Consider the following 19706-nt stretch of genomic DNA (forward strand, 5'->3'; position numbering starts at 1 on the left):
CATGCTTATGCAGAAGTTAACTCGGCCACATGTGTAGACACTGGACAGAGAATAGACATGTAATTAACCACTTTCAGATTTCCTCTCGGTTCCTATATTATAACCTTTACAACTTTTGGAAAGGTTTCCCGAAGTCGCTGTGCTTCTTAGTGTTTGTTGGTTTCATATATGTGGGATGATAAACTTGCTTGCATTGTGTTTGTCCCCAAATACTCAATATGGGGCTTATTTTGTGTTTAAGATGATTGATGCCTATGGATTTCAGAATCAGGACTATCCTGTGGAGTTATCAATTGGTTGCGAAGGTGGCCATGACAGTACCAAAATTGTGTATTTGGATTCAGATGTGGATGGTAGGCAGCACAACAGAGTAGTATAATTTCCACGTTCTATTGTGAGAAGCGATGGGTGGTTGGAGATTGAAATCAGAGAGTTCAGGTTTTAAATTGCGGTCGTGGATGCGGTTGCGGTTGCAGTTGTTGCGAATGCGGTCATTGCGGTTGCTGCAACAACAATGCGGTTGTTGCAGCGTGAAATCATTTTGAAATTTCACAAGCTATATAAAATGAAACTAGTATGTAACTACACTATTTATCCACCATTACATAGTCTTAGTTTATTCCATAAACAATAATTTGAATGTATTGAAAATACCCGGTTGATAGATTGTTAAAAGTAAGATTTTTCATTAATTTGACACAAATTAGGATTTGAAGTTCATAAATTTTATTTTTTGGTGAGAAAATTTGAACGAACATCGCCGAAAACATCTGATGCGGCTTCCGATGCGGTTGTGATGCAGCCGTATGATAGTTATGACAGATTTTATAAAAGGAAACGTGGGCAGAATGATACAGCTAATCATTCCCTTATAGGAATGTTTCCTTATTCAGCGAGGGAAGAGAAAGTAAATCTAGACCTGATTGATTAAATAGGAGAATGTTTTCCTGCCATTGTTTTTTATGCATGATTTGAGTGGTGAATTTTACCCTAGGAGAGCTAAGGCCTCTCGAAGTGCCTCATTTATCATTTACAGCTTATTTCCTTACATTTTAGTCTTCTGTTTGTATTGTGAGCTAGATCCTACATGAACTCTAGCTATTTCCAGCAATAAGAATTTCTATTCACTACTATATTCTACTGTTTTATTTTATTGATCAATGTTTAATCGTAATCGAGATCGAGTCCTATCAATTGGTATCCAGAGCCTTGGTTTGCGCTGCACACCAGAGAAAACGATGGATGCGAGATTTGATTCAATGGAACAAAAATTGGGAAACATCGAAACAAAGTTGCAACAAATTCATCAGATGTTGTTGGAACAACAATCAAGACCGCCAGTCACGGTGGAGCAGTTTCGCGAGCTCATTCAAGAGGAACGGGCTCGTCGTAACCGTCTTCGTGGGCGACCACGGGGAAGAGTGCACCACTATCACGAAGAGGAGGAATGGAGCGATAATAGTGCGTGGTTGTGGGACTCACCTCAACCACCGCAAACTGATGGTGGTAACCATAATTTCTACGACGTCAGAGAAGAAACTCACCTGAACAAATCTGAGTTTCAGCCGGAAACAATAGTGATGAAGGTGTCTGAAACTACAGTTAAGGTTGAGACCGAGAAAATAAGGGTGCTAAGTACGATGGCAGATAACGATTGTGTACATAGATCAGCGGTGCAGCCTTCGCCAACATGGCAGAATACCACTAGACCTGTGACGGCACCACCGCAGCGAGTTCTGCCGCTCAAACCGCTGAAATCGCCAAACGCAGAGTTGAACCACCATCGCAGTCAAACGCCACGACTTCCGTCAAAGCCTCTAGACACCGGCCGATCGGTGACAGTACTATCACAGCAATCTTCGCCGAACTATGATTTGCATGAACGAATCTCTGCAAACACAGATTTTCAAGAAAGAAAAGAGCAGGTGATTGTTATCAAACCACCACCGAAACCGCCAGACTTATATCGACTTGTGTTGGTTCCACCATGGCGAGAACCACCGGACATGGGAGTAGAGATTTCTTTAATGGAGAACGTGGAAGGTTTTGTCTTGTTGAAGAAAGAGAGAAGGGTAGTTTTGATATCTTACATGGTGGGTCTAGATCTTAACTCGGTTGATTTGACTTGGATTAGAAAAGAAGATCAAAGGGCAAATGGGTCAATTGGCAAGGTTGGTATCTCTTTTAACATAATGGGTCAGACCCAAATTAAATTTTGTTTGATTTTGAAGGAATTAGCAATGTGGGCAGGAATAGAGTTATTGAGCTTAGTTCAATTTAATGATAACAATTGGATTATGAAAAAGGAGGGGGTGGGTACAGTTGATTATATGAATCTGAAGGGGATAGAAACAGGTCAGTGCTTCGTTTTAGGTGAGTTGGGTCAAACTCTTGATCTCATGGACCTAGTCCAATGTTATCATATCACTAGTGTTCAGGAGAAAAGGTTTTGTAATGGTATGGCTTTGTGTTGGACAATTTTGACTCATCTTTTACCACCAAATGATGATTATTCGGTGCTACAAGGTGGGGGAAAATTACATGGGAATGCTCACTACGCTGAGAGAATGTATGAATACATGATTATGCTAACTATCCAAGTAGACGGTGATCTGGTAAGAGGGTACACAAAGGAGGTTGAAGTTATGCTCCATGAACAATTTCTCTTTGATAACCTGCTTGAATTCATTCGAAGTCTTAAAGAATTTGTGGATCCTAGGAATACTACCAAATTTTTGAAGTTCATCATTCTTGTTTTGAATGGAAGGAATATGAAAGAAGAAACAATATCAGTACACTTATTCATTCATACAATGAATTGTTACATGGAAGATACAGAAAGTGGTTTTCTTATGTTGTTGGAAAAGCCTATAGCATATGCCCTTGATCCTTTAGATACTTCAATGGAGGTTTTTATTTTCTTAGCTGGACTTATGATTGATCATGTCCGAGCTTCAGTGATTTTGAAAGAAAGCAACTGCAGGTCACCTAGAGACAGAGTGAGTGAAGTTGTCCTACAGATTCGATTGTTTGAAGCTGACTCGACAAGTTTTCAACAGTGGGACCCTGGGAAGGAACCAATTTTGGGAAGTGAATATGGAATAGATCAGTGGCCTTTCTGCATTGCATATGCACTTGTTCTTTGTTATATTTTAAGGCTCTCAAAGCATGAAAACTATAAGTTCTCAAAGATAATTGGAGGGTTAGGGGACATGTTGATCACTACCTTTGAATTCCAAGAAGGGGTCAACTTTTGCAATCAGAGTTGTCTCCAGAAATTTCTGGAAATAATAATATTCAGTTCAATATTGAAATTTTCAAAGAACACTACCCAAGTCATGGTTTCAAAGGAGGTACCAAGGTCACTAGCTTCAATCATAATTTGGAAGGATAAGTTTGTGCTTAAATTCCTTGATTTCTTGCAAGTTGTTCATGCCATGTTCATGAAATCCACAACAAGTGACAAATTTCTGACAACATTCTTAATGTTTACTTGGAATCTCCGTGTTTGCTACCTAGAGGGGTTGTTTCATTTAGCCATTGTGAAAATGGTGGTATTAAATTCATCAGTGAGGATAATACCATGGGATCCAGGAAAATTCAATGTTTTTATGGCTAAAGTTGCTTGTGAATGCTATTGGAGAAATTCTCTTTCAATCTATTGTTTGCTTAATTGGGTCTATGGAAGAAGGAATCATTTCCAACCTTTACCAACTGGTTTGAATGAAGAGTCGCAGCTGGAACCAGAACCTGAAGAAGCATTAGATACTCAAAGGAATGACCAAGGAGAAGTGGAAGTTTTGGTCAAATGGGAAGGATTGCCTGAATTTGAAAACTCTTGGGAGATAGCTGACAAGATGAGAAGAGTTTCCCAGATTCCTCCTTGAGGTCAAGGAGAATTTTGAAGGGGGAGGTATTGATAGTTATGACAGATTTTATAAAAGGAAACGTGGGCAGAATGATACAGCTAATCATTCCCTTATAGGAATGTTTCCTTATTCAGCGAGGGAAGAGAAAGTAAATCTAGACCTGATTGATTAAATAGGAGAATGTTTTCCTGCCATTGTTTTTTATGCATGATTTGAGTGGTGAATTTTACCCTAGGAGAGCTAAGGCCTCTCGAAGTGCCTCATTTATCATTTACAGCTTATTTCCTTACATTTTAGTCTTCTGTTTGTATTGTGAGCTAGATCCTACATGAACTCTAGCTATTTCCAGCAATAAGAATTTCTATTCACTACTATATTCTACTGTTTTATTTTATTGATCAATGTTTAATCGTAATCGAGATCGAGTCCTATCACCGTACACGTGAATTAAGATCACACCGCAATTGCGGCGTGATGCGGTTGCGGTGGCTACCGCATCAACAATACTGTGGCCGCAATTGAGGATGCGAACGCAATTTAAACCCTTGTTCTACAATTCAGGCCTTGAAGATGAAAAAGTAGAGATGAATATTAAAGAGGTACGTGGTCTCTTTTTTTTGAAGGATTTGATGTTAGGCATAAGTAAAACATTCCATGAATTAATAACTACCAAGGGGTCATGCACCTTGGTGGCAGAACATGTTTGTGGATGTTCAACATATTATGTTACATTTTGAGAAAGGCTAAAACATATTAATAAAAGAAATAAGGGGGAATAGTACAAGAAGTACCTAAAAGTCTAGAACTCCCACATAAAAAAAAAATTTAGAGAATTTCTTTTGTGACATTACGTGTTTCTCACGGTGGTCAAGTTTTCTGCATCGGTTCAAGGTTTGTCTAAATAGTAATCTTCAGAAAACTAAAGGCTCACACCTCTCCCTTATCTTCTTCTATTTCTTTTTCTTTTTTTTTTTCTCGTAAATTTAGTTTGTTTAGTTTTTGTAGTTTTGTGTGTAAAGCCGCAAAGTTCGTCGTTTGTCAGACATAACGATTGATTTGGTTTCCTTGAAAAAGAATATTTGGGATTGCTATACTCATCAACAAGGGACTTTTGTGTTCCAATTGGGTACAATATGATTAGCTGAAAGGTCCCTAACTGTTGAAGCAAAAACTGGCACTGGAGTAAACTTATCTTCTCGGATAGAGATGCCAATGGCGCGCCCTCGCCAACATGGAAATATTGCGCCCAAAGTCAAAGCCAACCCTGTTGCCCCTGTTGCATTTGTCAAAGGGCGATGGGTTCATATGGGCGTGCCTACAGTGACATCTTGAACGAATATGTCATTAGGTTATAGTATTTTTTTATGTAACTTTTCTTTGAGTAAGTGTTCAAGACCAACAAACCACTATAGAAACCGGCGATGTAACTTTTGTGTCTAACAAATATATTGTAATGCATTGTAATGAAAATTAATAATATTTTTCATATTTTTTGCATTCTGCCTGTCTGTGATTTTTTGGAAAACTAAGATAGAGTCATTCGCTACTTAATTAAAGGATATCCAACAAACGTTGTTGCATCTCCATTCTTACCCGTCGGACCACCTTTCTCAATCTATGGCACACATTATATTGTATATGTGCTTGATTGTCATCGAGCATCGTCGATAGAATATTTATTGGGAATGGGTTGTTATTTGACATCTCAGACGCCCACTACAAGAAAAAAGGAATATAGTGGCGGCCAACTAGCTGCAGTTGGCTAATATCCGTCGCCGCTTTCAACATTCACCGCAGTTCAAACCGGCAGTTCAAACCGCCCCTGTTTGCTTTTAAGAAAACATAAATCTGAATCACGTTTCCCTCTCAACGCAGGTTTTAGGGATTTAGCACTTCCTTGCCATCCGCCGCTTTTCCGGTCGTAGCTCCGATTACTCTCTCTCAACACAGGTTCCTATCTCCTCCTCTCCCTCTCTCTCTCTCTCTGTATCACTCTTTGTATCTCTCTCTATCTGCGATTACTTAATTGTTTGTTAACTCTGATTTGTTAATTTGTTAATTTCTTGGATTCTTTACAGTTTGATTTTAGGGTTTTTGAGTTTAGTGGTTTAATTTCTTGGATTGTTCTGTTGTTTGATTGTTAGGGTTTTGATAGTTTTGAAGATGGAATGTTAATTTTCCCTTTTGATTTTGCTTGAAGTTGTTCTGGTATGGTTAATGCTGATATTTCTTTGTATTTTTTTTCTTGTTCTTTATCTGTTGTATGTTAGTTTATGTTGTAAAATTACCTACCCATTCTTGCCACTTGAGTTTCATTCCTGATATTAATGGATCTGCAATTACACAATTTAAGCTGTTAAGGTTTATCAAAAATTAACATCACTAAATTGAACCCACACTGCAGTAATTAACCAGTTTGCAGATGTAGGGCTTATAATCAAAATTGGACAACATTTCCACAACCTCTGTACATTCTCAAGTGACTGAGATGAATATATATGTTGTTTTTAATTGGACAATGGTGAAAGATATTATGTGGAAAGATATTCTTCTAATTTCTATGAAGTGCTTATTTGCTTATTTCTATTTCAATTTATAGTTTTCATTATACAGGAGGAGTTAGAATTAGAAACACATCGCAAAGAAAATTCTTCTCTGACTGATGCTGCATACACAACAGTTTTTGGAAAAGAACATCCAGGACGTGTTCTAGGCGTGGGGTAAAGTGTTCTCCCATCTCAATACCTTGGAAGCTCACAAGAGCTCCATCCAGTTTCTAATAATTTTATAAAGAAGCATTTTCACTCGTATTCCTTATCTCTTATTGATATTTGTGTTGTATGTTTTTATAGACTTAATCTCTTATTGAAATTTACATTGAAGCTCCATGATAATAGAAACTAGAAAATAGAAAACTATCATTCAAACATGTTATACAATTAATCTATTTACTTGCATTTAGACTTAGATTATTTGCATTTAGACTTAGATGATTGTAATTAGTTAAACTTGTGAATTTTAAATTTAAGCTTAGTTTTAATATTTTAACTTTAGATGTTAATTTGCTTGTCTATGTTATGATATTTTTTACACTTCAAACGTTGTGGTAATGTATAGTTTTGGATATATAAGTTCTGCAAAATTGAAATCTAGTAGAAGGTGCTGACATGCATGTTCAACTCTTGGGTTTTATATCCTAAGTCGTGACTCTATTTTATCTATGAGATAACATAGCATCAACTAAATCTTGCAGCGTTCTTGTATCCTTGAATTCGATGGAGCATATAGTGGAAATCCTGGAAGGTCTGGAGCAGGAGTTGTGCTGCGTGATGGGAACCAGGTGTCTACTCTATGCATCAATATTCATATTTGTACTATAAAGCTATATGCTATATATCAAATGTAGTAATAACCCTTGGGTCACTTTACAGGTTCAGCGCTTCAGTCAAGGACTGGGCACTCAGACAAATAATTCTGCTGAATATCAAGGTTTAATTTTGTGATTGAAAGAAGTAGCCAACCAAGGATATGATCGTGTTTATGTTCGAGGTGACTCTCAGCTTGTTTGCAACCAGGTTAGTTCCCTTAGAGAGAGTATGCATTAACCAATCTTGGTCTATATTTCACTACTTAACTTGCATCTGAATGAAATGAATGATGATAAAAAGAAAAACATAATCCAATTGTTTCAAAAATATTGCATGTTGATTTGAAATTACAAGCAATTATATGGTTTCTACATTGGACAAGAGAAAATTATGGATTAGAGGATTGAGGAAATCATAGGTGGTTAAGTTAAAAATCATGTACAAAAATTTCATTAGTTTTGTTCTTCTACATTAAACACAATTTAAGGATTCATTTAATTCATATCATTCCCAATGGTTAGTTGAAGAAGATTATTACTACTGATCATTCTGCTTATTACTTATTAATAACCGTATTTTTCTAACGAATTTACCACATTTTTTATTGGTTTTGCATCAGTTTGAGGGTTCCTGGAAAGTGAACAACCAGAATTTAAGTGGCATGTGTAATGAGGCTCAGCAGCTGAGGGATAACTTTATTCAAATTGTGTTTTAATTGGCACATCTGTCTACTACTAAAGATCACTAGCATATATCTTTATTGAAAATCATATATGATTCAAATGTTTGAATGGTCAAAACCTGTATGATTTGAAATTAAAAATACTAGTTCCACTACTTTGAATAGAAAATCACTAGCATCAATGGCATTAGTCCATATAATTTTACCTCCTTGTTTCATGATTTTAACAAATGTCTGTTTTTTAATGTTTTAAGGGCCATAACACTGAAGCTGATGCTCAAGCAAGTCGGGGTAAATATCTCAGAGGTACGACTTCAAGATTTTTCTGACTTTTAATAACATTGTAGTTGATTTCTTGAGTAAGGTATGTCTTAGGAACAATATATAAGATCAGAAGTAGAGAATCAAAGGTCTTTATAAGTATAATGTTTTCATATGTCCTGAGGGTACTTGGTTTTTTTCCAGGTGGTACGAGAGTTTACTTGGTGTTTTCCTTTTCCTATGTCTCGATGTTACTTGTTTGATTAAGAGCATTATAGAGACTTTGGTGAAGATGTAAGGTTCATGGATTTATGTGTCAAAAGGTAATCAATCATCCCTCTTTATAGATTTACTAGTACTAATCTCATAAGTGAATAATCCATTGTTATTGTATTTTAATTGTTTCTTAGTTGATACTAATTCGCAAGTTGTATGCTTGTGCTTAACACATTTTATATTCATTGTTGTTTTGATATGTCTATCTGCTTTGTGCATTAATTTTTGAAATTGTTGTGACAGTAGTGTGTGCTCTATTTACTGTATTTTCTATTCAGGGTACAGGTAGTGTTTTTGTTCGTGGCAGGTCTGCAGTGGGGGTGGTGGTTTGTTGTTCTGTTTTGGCGCTCAAGCTGTTCTTTATTTGCCTTTCCTTTTGGTCCTACCTGATGGTGTTATGTTTTTTTTTTCTTTCTTCTTTCTATTTGTTGTTTGTAGTCTGTGTTGTTAAAAGGGCCTATTGTTCTAGGAGGACTTTTTCTTAATTTTGTTTTTTTGTTTCGGATGATAGTTCTGGTTCCTGCATTTTTATGTAGGTTGTATCTTTACTCTCCAATGTGTAATCCTTGTACATATAGATGAGTTATTTTAATAATGGGAAAGTAAGACTCATTTAGTTGGTGAGATTTGAGTAAATACCAATATAAGAAATAAAATAAAAAAGGAAAAAGAATTGAGGAAATACCCAATTTATTGTTGGGAATTTTTTTTTAAAACATATTTAAGTTTTGCGGCGGTTTAAAACCGCCACTATATTCTCAATATTTTTTAAAGTTTCAGTAAAAATAAAACGCCACAAAGCATACCAAACCGCCGGAAACTACCGTACTGGCGGTTATTCTAGCAGTTGCCAAAACTGCCGCTGGATGACCTAGCGACGCCGAAATCTGCGACGCCTGCGAAACTGCCGCAAACGCAAATAGCGGCAGTTCAAAACCGCCGCCGCTTGCCAAAGTCAGCTGCCGCTGCTTTTTCTTTTCCTTGTAGTGGCCAATATCCACTCCTCCGGTTTTAGCAGCTCGCCATATTTATGACCTTCAAACCTTTTTGTCATTTTGTGATTGTGTGTCCCGTCGATGACACTCACAAATACCTTCTAAGCTTAAATGAACAATTGCATTTTAATGTTTTCGTGACTTCCTGTTTCTTGTTGACGTATGCCTTATGGCTGTCAAATCATTGACAACCCATCATAACATAAACTTTTCTATTGTTACCCCCCATTAATGTCGGACTTCACAACCACCGCAACAAATCCCAACTTCGTTGCTTCACCACAAAGCCATTTTTGCATCTCTTTTTGCATGGTAAACTTTCTAGCCGTGGTGAATTGTAGGCAAAAATCAACCGCGGGTTCCACAATCATCGGTTTGTTGGTCGATTTCCCATCGCCTTTTTTCCATAACCTTAGAAGGCTTCGCATTAACCATGGAAGTGCTTGTTGATCCATAAAACAGTTAAACTATAAATACAGTTAGTTTCAGTTACAGAGTGATCCGTTATTAAGTAGCGCATCTGACCAGTTTATAGTGACTTTACGTGATCCAAACGAAATGCTTGCGAAATTGAATGAGGAAAGTTTAAGATACACATTACCTTTGTATTTAGCTTAGTGGGGTTTCTTTAGAGTTCCTTGATGCTTTGGTTGTGTGTTAGTAGCACATATTTCGTGGAAATGAAGTTTTTTTAAGGGTTTGCGAAAGTTGGTGTGAAGAAGAAATGTTTGTGACTAAAGGTCATTGACTATGAGGTCGTTTGAATTTGACTTATTTTTGAGCTTATGAAAATAACTTATGCAAATAAATAAATTTTTATGTTAATTCACAAGTTTTTACTAACAAAAATTGTATTTTTATAAGCTGTTTTTCTTCATAAACTACCTTGAAAAATTTATAATAATACATAAAAGCTTATTTATTAGCATAAGCTGTTTCGCTTAAGCTAAAAAATAAGTCAATCCAAACAAGCCTTATATATATAAATATCGTCCGCTACTTAAGTTGCAGAATATTGCAACGGTGCAAAAACGATTCAGTCGCTTAAATAACGAATGAATAAAATTAAAAATATTTATCAAGCCAAAACATATTAACAACAAAATTTTAGAGATTAGCAACAAAATTAAATTGATAATTTTTTTAGAGACAAAACATATTTATCATGCCATTCATTTAAGAGTATCAAATGAAAATAAATGAAATTTTCGTTCTCCGCAAAAAAAATGTTAGACATAATGTCCAAGAAAATGTGTAAAACAAATTAACATACAGTAGGAAATAAACTATAAAGCAATAATGAAAACACAGAATTGGTAATCCAATTCGATGCAATATCACCTATTCTGGGGGGCTTTTAACATGAAAAGGAAATCCACTCACACTGAGTCAATAGTCTACACTCACTAATGACCAAAACAAACAACAATTTAAAGAATGTTGAATTACAACTTAACTAACGAACCAACTCTATGCCTTTTGATGTTCAATAAGGGCGCAAAGTGGTGCACACAATAATAACACAAATAATGGACGCAAAGTAGAAATTCCAACACCAAAATCTTTAACAAAATCTTCAATTCTTGCTTCGTCCGTTGTTGTTAGGGTTGAGTCCCCTTGTATAGTAAATTATCTGCTGGATTTTTTCCAATGGGCAGGGACGGATTTACTGTGTGCTAAAGAGATGTAAGAGAGAACCAAAACAACTTTATCATCTTCTTTTCTCTTTTAACTTCTTCATCTCCTTTTTTCTTTTTCTTCTTTTCTTGTTGTAAATTGGATTTGGGAATAATTTGTCATATTCAGTTCTTTTACTCACCGGATCTCAATCTCTGTTTCTCTTTGTCCTTCCTACTTCTATTTTCGTTTTTTTTATTCTGATTCTGCTATAATTTGAAATTTTTCTCGTTAAAAAAAAACACAAAACACGTAAAAAAAAAAAAAATACAATCAAACCGCCGGTTTTCAAAACCGTCGGTTCACCGGTTTTTACCGGTTTTTTCCGGTTCTGTCCGGTTTGACTGCTTATCCGGTCCAGCAATCAGACCAAACCGCTGCACCTCCGGTTCCCGGTCCAACCGGTTCGACCGGCCGGTCCGGTCCGGTTTTTAAAACACTGCTAATGAGTATCTTATGAGTATTGACTAATAAACTAAAATAAGTAATTTTGTATAAGAAAATATTAAAATTATATAAATAACAATTTATATTTTTTTACGTTATAATTTCGACCTCACTTACTAAAATTCCTGGATCCGTCCCTGCCAATAGCTGCATGATTGAGAAAACCTAATTTTATTTGTTGCAGATTTGTTTAGCTGTCCACCAAAAAGATTTGATCTAAATCCGAATTAAATTTCCTTCAATTTATTCGAGCTCGTATTAAATTATTTGGTCATTGGACAAGCTTTAACAAATATTCCTAAGGTAAAACGGTATACTTCAACCTAGTTTAAACATATACAAAGTTCACAAAAGGCTTCTTGTAGCGCACGTAATATGTTTTAATACACCGAGTCCAGATAATGTACTCATGTTGGAGCATCTTGTCCCACGTACATGATGACTCTTCTCTTCCCAAATGTTCATGTTGTTTTACCCAGATGCAGCCAATCAAAAGAACATTAATATTAAATATTGTAGGTACATTATGTATTTATTAAAATAACAACATTAAAGGTTTATTAAAGTAAAAAAAGGTTTATTCAAAAAATAATAATATTCCTCTCATGAAAAAAAGTAAAAAAAAAAAAAAAACGGTTCTTATTTTTTCTTTTTGACGCAACAACAGGTCTTATAAAAAAAAACATAAATGTAGGTTTGGTTTTCTATTTTTAAAGTTTTGGTTTTCCTATTTTAAAAATTAGTTTTTGGTCATCCTATTTTAATTTTGTTTACTTTTGATCTCTTTGCCAATTTTGATGATGTGACAAACTCACTTATAATATCACAAATGGTACATGGATAAAACTGATACAAGTGCATTATTGTTTAATTTAATTTCAATAAATCTTATAAAAAATATTTTTATCAATTAAATAATAAAATAAGTTAAAATATATGGTACGTCAAAAATAAAATATAAAATATATGGATCCCTAATAATTAAATAAGTTAAACTGTCTATATAAAAAAAAAGTTAAACTAAACCTTTTTTGACAAAAAAAAAAATTAAGCCTAATATATGTTGTGTTCATTAAAAAAAAAGCCTAATATGTTGTGTTCCTTTTGCAAGAGGATGAGAGAGGGGTTGATGGAAAACCTCTGTTATAGAGTCGTCATGAAGAAACACAAGTTACACAACACCTCAGGGAAGCACAGCGCCGCTAGGAAGGAAAGAAAGCACGTTGAATTTTGGGCTCACATTTTTGTAGAAGAGCTATGCTATATAGTGCGAAGGTTTTGATCACGAAAGTCTCACGAAGCGTGTGGCACACATGGACCTGACAACTTTGTTACTATCTTAACTTTATTTACTCACAAACCCACAATTTATGGGTAACTTTTAATAGAATAAAAATATTTCATGCAAAATAAATACACTATCAGTTCATCGCTATTGCCATCACCATCGTCGATCTTTGCTACCAGGAATAGGATGTTTGTTAAATCGAAAATTGAAAGAGGAAAAAATTAGCAACTGGAAAAATAGAAATTTATGAGTTTGAATTGTACTGCAAAATCATGTATGCACACACTGTGGCTTTCACTTCAATTTTTAATTTTCAACCCTGTACCATACTGGTATTAGAGATTCAGAGTTTAATGACAGATAAAACGAGGAAGTTGATTGTTGAAACTTGAAACTTCTGTTGTCTTTCTCGAAAAGGTAGGATAATAAGAGATTTATGTTCTACTTTGATGAGATCCATGTTCTACTACCATGGAAGGTGTGAAGGAATTGTGGAAGAAGAACACGCAGGAGAGAGAAATAGAAGAACACGCAGTTACTGTTTGACATTTCATTCGCGAGCACTTTGTGAAACCAATTTTCGCTGCATATAGCATTTTTCTTTGTAGAAATTTAACTAGTTGAGAGAGGGACACGTCACCAGCCAATGTCATTTTTTTTTTTTTTGGTAAAGTGGTTGTGTATTTCGTGAATGGTAGTTTCGGATTCGTAGGATTAAGCATTATTCTAGTATTTTATTATTTAATTAATAATTTTTTTAATAAGATTATTGAAATTGGTTATAAAAAAAGATTTATTGAAATTATGTAAAATAATAATGTCACGTATGGGCAAATTACCCTCACAAAACTCACTAAAAATCTGTATTTTAAAAATAAACCCTTCATTTTCTCTTTGTCAATCAAGTCCTTAATTTACTCACTTTATTCATTTTAAAAATCCAAACCCTAACGTTTGTAAAATTCAATCTAAACCCATTGTCAAAAAAAAAAAATCAATTTAAACCCTAATAAATAAAATTAGTATAAATACTCAATACTCCAAGACCATTTTTCACATTTATTCTTTCTTGGCAAAACAAAACAAAAAACCAAAAGAATGGCGGCCAAAAAAAGCAAAAGATTGGGAGAATTAGAAGAATTACCGGAAGCATGTATTGCCACAATACTCTCTCATACGACTCCCACTGATGCTTGTAGGCTCTCCGTCGTTTCTAAAACTCTCCATTCTGCCTCCGATTCCGACGATGTTTGGAATTACTTTCTCCCTTCCGATTCCAATCTCATCAACTCTATCATCTCACAGTATCCTTCCCTTGCTAATGCTTCTACTAAAAAGGCTATGTTTCTCGCTCTCGCTCTCTCTGATCGCCGTTTCATCATTGACGATGGTAAAAAGGTACTTCTTCTTTTTATTTTTTTGCTGATGCCAAGTTTCGAACCAAGTACCTTTAAGTTGCAAAGTGACTCCTCAACCAAGTGGGCTACCTAGAAAACAGGCTGTATTTCTTCTTTGTAACCTCTGATATTCTTTATTAGGTTTAGGTCTTCTTATTAAATTGATTGTTGTTTAAAACAAAAGCTATTGATTTTTTGAGATGTTTAATTCAGAATGCTAATTATATGTTTCGGATGTGTTGAAATGCAGAGCTTTCAATTGCTTAAAGAGAGTGGAAAAATATGTTACATGCTTTCTGCTAGATCACTCACCATTGATTGCGAAAGCAGTGCAAGTCATAAGAAAATGTGGATTTCTAAGCCTAATTCCAGGTTATTAGCTCTTAAGTTTCTATTTTATTTTTTTGAGTTGATTATAGTGTACTATTTTATTTTCTACAGTGTTGTTATTACCAACATGTCTTCGTTAAACTCTCAAATCTTAACTGGTGTAGTCATTGTTGCTTAACATATTTGATAGTTGGGCTGGGGTTTGAATCTCAGACATCTCACTCATATATTTAAGAGTGGAATTTCTAACAAAAAAAAAAACTCTGCTTAAAAAGAGTGGAAAAATATGTTACATACTTTCTGCTAGGTCACTCACCATTGCTTCCGGTGCGCGTCTATTAGAAGTCTCACATCGGCTAGAGATATGTCATAGATAGTCTTTATAAGTGTAGTGCAAACCTCAACTCTCAAGCTAATTTTTGTGGTTCAGTATAAGCCTCCCAAATTCTAATAGCTTTGTAAGCAAAAATGAATTTCTATGCTTAATTCCAGGTTATCAGCTCTTAAGTAAAAAACAAAGTCATTTATGATCTGGATTATATTAAACTAATTCATTTATTGATTCATCGTATATTTGTATTGTCATGTGCAACTGATCTTCATTAATTTTCTTTGCAAATAAAGTCATTTGATGAAGATTTTATGATACCATATTCCATATATGATGCTATAAAATGAATCACTTTCAACTTTTTTCTCAGTTCGTATATTTAAGTTTTTGCACCAATTTTGACAGGTTCCCAGAAGTTGCTGAGCTTTGTAATGTTTCGCGGTTTGAGATTCATGGGACTATTAACACTCTTTCCTTGTCCCCAAATACTCAGTATGCGGCTTATCTCGTGTTTAAGATGAATGGTGCCTATGTATTTAAGAATGAACCTGCAAAGTTATCCGTTAGTGTTGAAGGTGGCCGTTACAAAACTAAATCTGTTTGTTTGGATCCCCAAATACTCAGTAGCGCGCACTTCCGTTATGTCAATCATCATCGCCATGTCTCAGGTGGTTACGGCCGTCGAAGGCAAACACACTGCAAATGCATTTCTTTGAGGCCGCCCGAAGTAGTTGGATTGCAACGTCCTTGTGTGAGAAGTGATAGGTGGTTCGAGATTGAGATGGGAATATTCTTCAATTCAAATCTCCAAAATAAAGAAGTTCGGATGAGTGTTATCCAGAAAAAGGGTGATGGAAAGATGGAAAGTTTCTTTCTTGAAGGAATAGAAGTTAGACCTAAAGATGATGATGATGATGATGATGATGACGACGATGACGATGACGATGACGATGACAACGACGGCGATGATGATGATGATGATGATGATGATGATGATGATGAGGACGACGATGATGATGATGATATGGATTAGTTTATTACTTGATGGTTAGATTTAGGTTTCATGCTTTCTATCGTTTCCATCAAACTCTCCTAGCAATTTCCCAATTCTTTTAGATTTAATGATTTATTTTGGTGGTTGTGTTTTTTTTTTTTTGGTACAATCTTTTGGTGGTTGTTATTTGGAACAGAGAATTTTTTTTATTTCATATTTGATTATTAATTAACTTATGCTGAAATTTGGGGAATATTAGCTTAAGTAAACATGAATAGGATGGTCAACTTTGGGAAAGATAAGTTTGAGTTTGAACATGAAAAATGTGATGTGAATCTTGAGTTTCGGGTTTGAGTAAAGAAGGAGATGGGTTAAAAAAATCTACTAATAAAAATGTGTTCTATATTTGATCTAAAGGTCAAAAATCAACTTGACCATGATTAACAAATTGTTCACTTCAGCATACTAAATGTTGCCACCATATAAGTTATGCAAACTATTAACGTTTTTATTTAAATAACTTAATTTTAATAGGTGTTAATAATATATTAAATGATTTTTAATTTTTCTAAATTTTCTTATGAATGATCTATATAATATGAACTTTCAATATAACAATAAATTTTGTAACATTTGCATTTGTTATAATAGTTTTAATTACTTGACCTCGGTGGAACTCTAGTACAGTAGCATTAGCTTGTATTATATTATACAAAGCGTTATTAACCCAAATATGGTTAACCTTTTATTTTTGAAGAGGGGTCAACTTATTCTAGATGTGTTTTTGTGCAGAGTTTGCTCCACTTAACAACTCGTGATAAATATTAAATTTCATTGATTTGACTATTTATTTAGAAGTTCTCAACAACCAATCGTGAAGACCTCAATTTAATTTCGATTATGATGATTGACACTGAACTTGGTTGGGAGGAATATAATTCGATCCTCCGTAATTGCAATTGGGAGGGGACTAGAACCGTCATGGACGAATCTATATATAGTTGCAGTGTGTAGAAATATATGTACTTTTATAAATATACGTTTATAAATATTATTTTAATAAAGTATTAGGGATAGAGTATTCGTGAGGCCAGAGATAAAATCTCGCGCCAAATTTTTGTTTTCTCTCTTGTAACAAAATAAAAAACCTGATGTTTGTAAAAAAAATCATTTTTTATAAGCAAAAAAGTGGATTATAAGGAGTACAAAGGTACTAAACTCTTACAATTCAGGAAAAGTCAGCTTAGATACATTGTAAACAGGCTAAAAGATTGTTACACCAATTAGAGAACACCAAATTAACATTGTTCTCTATACGGCCAATAAACCAGTACCACGAAAAGTATATAATTTGCTCCGCTAATGAGGAAATATCTATACAAGCTCTCCTCTAAATAATATATTAATTTACTCGTTTTAAAAATCTAAACCTTAGTTTGTCAAAAAAAAAAAAAACTAAACCCTAATGTTTGTAAAAAAAGAAAATCTAAACCCGTAGTATAAATCAATGTTTTAAAAACCGAACCGGACCGGCCGGTCCGACCGGTTCGGCCGCGAACCGGTGCCCTCGGCGGTCCGGACGACTAGCAAGAACCGCTAGTCAGTGGAACCGGTCAAGAACCGGTATGAACCGGTGTGAACCGGTGTGAACCGGTGAACCGGTGAACCGGAAAAACCGGCCGGTTTTTCTCTCACTTAAAAAAAAAAAAAAAAACTGATTTTTTAATAAAAAAAAACGATGGATTGAAAGGTTTTTTATTTTGACAACACGATGGATTGAAATTGAAAGGTTAAAAAATCAAAAATCTTTCCTTTCCAACCATAGACTCAAACACGTGAAAAAATTATATGAACGGTTCAATATAAACGGTTCAATAACGGTTGAACCGATCCGACCGGTTGACCCTTGAACCAGTTGTCACAACGGTTCGACCTCCGGTCCGGTTCTTAAAACATTGGTATAAATACTCCAATACCAACATTGACAATTAGTCTTAAGCTGGAAAAAAGAAACAGCAAAAAAAATGGCAAAGAAAAGCAAAAGAATGGTAGAATTTGAAGAATTACCAGAATCATGTATCGCTACAATACTCTCTCATACGACTCCCATTGATACTTGTAGGCTCTCCGTCGTTTCTAAAACATTCCATTCTGCCTCCAATTCCGATGACGTCTGGAATCGATTTCTCCCTTCCGATTCCAATCTCATCGACGCTATCTTCTCATGGTATCCTTACCTTGCCAACCTTCCTTCTAAAAAGGCTATGTTTCTCGCTCTCCCTAATCCCCCTATAATCATCGACAACGGCAAAAAGGTATTCTTCTTTATTAGGGCTTATCATTGATTTTTTAAGATGTTTAATTAGTTCAGAATGTTAATTAAGTTTTGTATGTGTTTATATATGTAGAGCTTTCAATTAGATAAAAAGAGTGGAAAAATGTTTTACATGCTTTCTGCTAGATCACTCACCATTGCTTGCAGTGCCCGTGTGAAAAAATGGAATACTAAGCTTAATTCCAGGTTATTAGCTCTTAAGTTCTATTCAGTTTATGTCTTAAATTCTTTATCGTAACAATATTCTTTTCGTTGGTTATATGAACTGTTTTTGTGAAGGAGTGATTTTGATGCTTATTTTAATTTTTTTCTTCTGTTCGATTTTTTCAGAGTTTAATTAGAAGGTTATGTTACCTTTGGAACATTCTCGTTTATGGCTATGTTTTGTAAAATTAAATTATAATAGCTGATAAGCTAGCTTTTCGATGATAGTTGAAAAGCTAATAGAATGAAATTAAATATTTAGTAAATTTAATTGTTGTAAGTATAAAATGACATAAAAATATATGTTAATCGATGGGAGCGGGCAACTATTTTCGAATGCTTCCCTTTCATACTAGTTGTTATATTTCCCCTAGTTAGCGATCTTATTTTTTATGATTGTTTTCCTCTTTGTGGGTGCAACATCAATAAATTCGCTCATGATCATGTTAAAAAATAAATAAAGAAATAAATAATAAAATTAAAATAATAAGGTTAGAATTGGAATTAAAAAAACATCTGAAAAAAACTATAAGACAGTCAAAAAAGATTATGAGTATTATCAAACACATCAAATTTGATGAAACAAATTTATAATGTTACAAAATAGATATTATATCTATACAAAGTCATATCAAGACATCAATTTTTTCTCAGTTCCTATATTCTTATCTTTGCAACTTCTTGCACTAATTTTGACAGGTTCCCTAAAGTTGCCGAGCTTTGTAATGTTTCGTGGTTTGAGATTCGTGGGACTATTAACAGTCTCTCCTTGTCCCCAAATACTCACTATGCGGCTTATCTCGTGTTCAAGATGAACGGTGCCCATGGATTTGAGAATGAACCTGCGGAGTTATCCGTTGGTGTTGAAGATGGCCGTTGCATCACTAAATTTGTTTGTTTGGATCCATACTTCCTCTACGAAACAAATCATCGCCCCCATCGTGCTTCGGTAATTTACGGCGGTTGTGTCCTAAATAAAAAATGCAAATGCGGGAAGCGGCCGACGCCTAAAGTAGTTGGATTGCAACGTCCTAGTGTGAGAAGTGATGGGTGGTTTGAGATTGAGATGGGAAAATTCTTCAATTCAAGTCTTGAAGATAAAGTAGTACGGATGAGTGTTATCCAGAAAAAGGGTCATGGAAAGATGGAAAATTTCTTTCTTGAAGGAATAGAAGTTAGGCCTAAAGAAGCATATATGTCACATAGTATGTTGAGGGAGAAGGAGAAGATTTGGGATTTCTTCCTAATTTAG

General features: G+C 34.8%; 2 protein-coding genes and 1 long non-coding RNA gene across 5 annotated transcripts; all 3 read left to right on the plus strand.

The window, feature by feature from the left end:
* Positions 1–5446: 5446 nt before the first annotated feature.
* Positions 5447–9080, plus strand: LOC123881372. Of its 3 annotated transcripts, none has more exons than XR_006807762.1 (7): positions 5447–5819; positions 6483–6589; positions 7123–7209; positions 7301–7444; positions 7857–8225; positions 8385–8503; positions 8735–9079. It is a non-coding gene; the product is annotated as an uncharacterized LOC123881372 (long non-coding RNA). The 3 variants fall into 3 exon arrangements; XR_006808421.1 differs by having other exon boundaries at positions 5590–5819; positions 6469–6589; positions 8735–9080; XR_006809563.1 differs by having other exon boundaries at positions 5590–5819; positions 8742–9079.
* A 4881-nt stretch (positions 9081–13961) lies between these two features.
* LOC123889016 (putative F-box protein PP2-B12) lies at positions 13962–16733 on the plus strand. Its single transcript, XM_045938193.1, has 5 exons — positions 13962–14261; positions 14511–14632; positions 15327–15544; positions 15590–15883; positions 16708–16733. The coding sequence occupies exons 1-5, from the start codon at positions 13962–13964 to the stop codon at positions 16731–16733; spliced, it is 960 nt and encodes a 319-aa protein (XP_045794149.1).
* A 1227-nt stretch (positions 16734–17960) lies between these two features.
* Positions 17961–19706, plus strand: LOC123889026 (putative F-box protein PP2-B12). Its single transcript, XM_045938203.1, has 4 exons — positions 17961–18230; positions 18324–18436; positions 19154–19403; positions 19452–19706. Exons 1-4 carry the CDS (start codon positions 17961–17963, stop codon positions 19704–19706), a joined length of 888 nt encoding a protein of 295 aa, XP_045794159.1.

The sequence above is a fragment of the Trifolium pratense genome, linkage group LG1 (assembly GCF_020283565.1).
Source record: "Trifolium pratense cultivar HEN17-A07 linkage group LG1, ARS_RC_1.1, whole genome shotgun sequence".
In the NCBI taxonomy this organism is placed as follows: Eukaryota; Viridiplantae; Streptophyta; class Magnoliopsida; order Fabales; family Fabaceae; genus Trifolium; species Trifolium pratense.

What these genes read in the sequence shown, in the direction of transcription:
- LOC123889026 (XM_045938203.1), top strand. Translation starts at nt 17,961, where the DNA reads ATGGTAGAATTTGAAGAATTACCAGAATCATGTATCGCTACAATACTC. An exon ending in AATACTAAGCTTAATTCCAG is followed by an intron (nt 18,437 to 19,153) that starts GTTATTAGCTCT and finishes TAATTTTGACAG; the next exon opens with GTTCCCTAAAGTTGCCGAGC. An exon ending in ATCGCCCCCATCGTGCTTCG is followed by an intron (nt 19,404 to 19,451) that starts GTAATTTACGGC and finishes AAATGCGGGAAG; the next exon opens with CGGCCGACGCCTAAAGTAGT.
- LOC123889016 (XM_045938193.1), top strand. Translation starts at nt 13,962, where the DNA reads ATGGCGGCCAAAAAAAGCAAAAGATTGGGAGAATTAGAAGAATTACCG. An exon ending in ATTTCTAAGCCTAATTCCAG is followed by an intron (nt 14,633 to 15,326) that starts GTTATTAGCTCT and finishes CAATTTTGACAG; the next exon opens with GTTCCCAGAAGTTGCTGAGC. An exon ending in TTTGGATCCCCAAATACTCA is followed by an intron (nt 15,545 to 15,589) that starts GTAGCGCGCACT and finishes GCCATGTCTCAG; the next exon opens with GTGGTTACGGCCGTCGAAGG.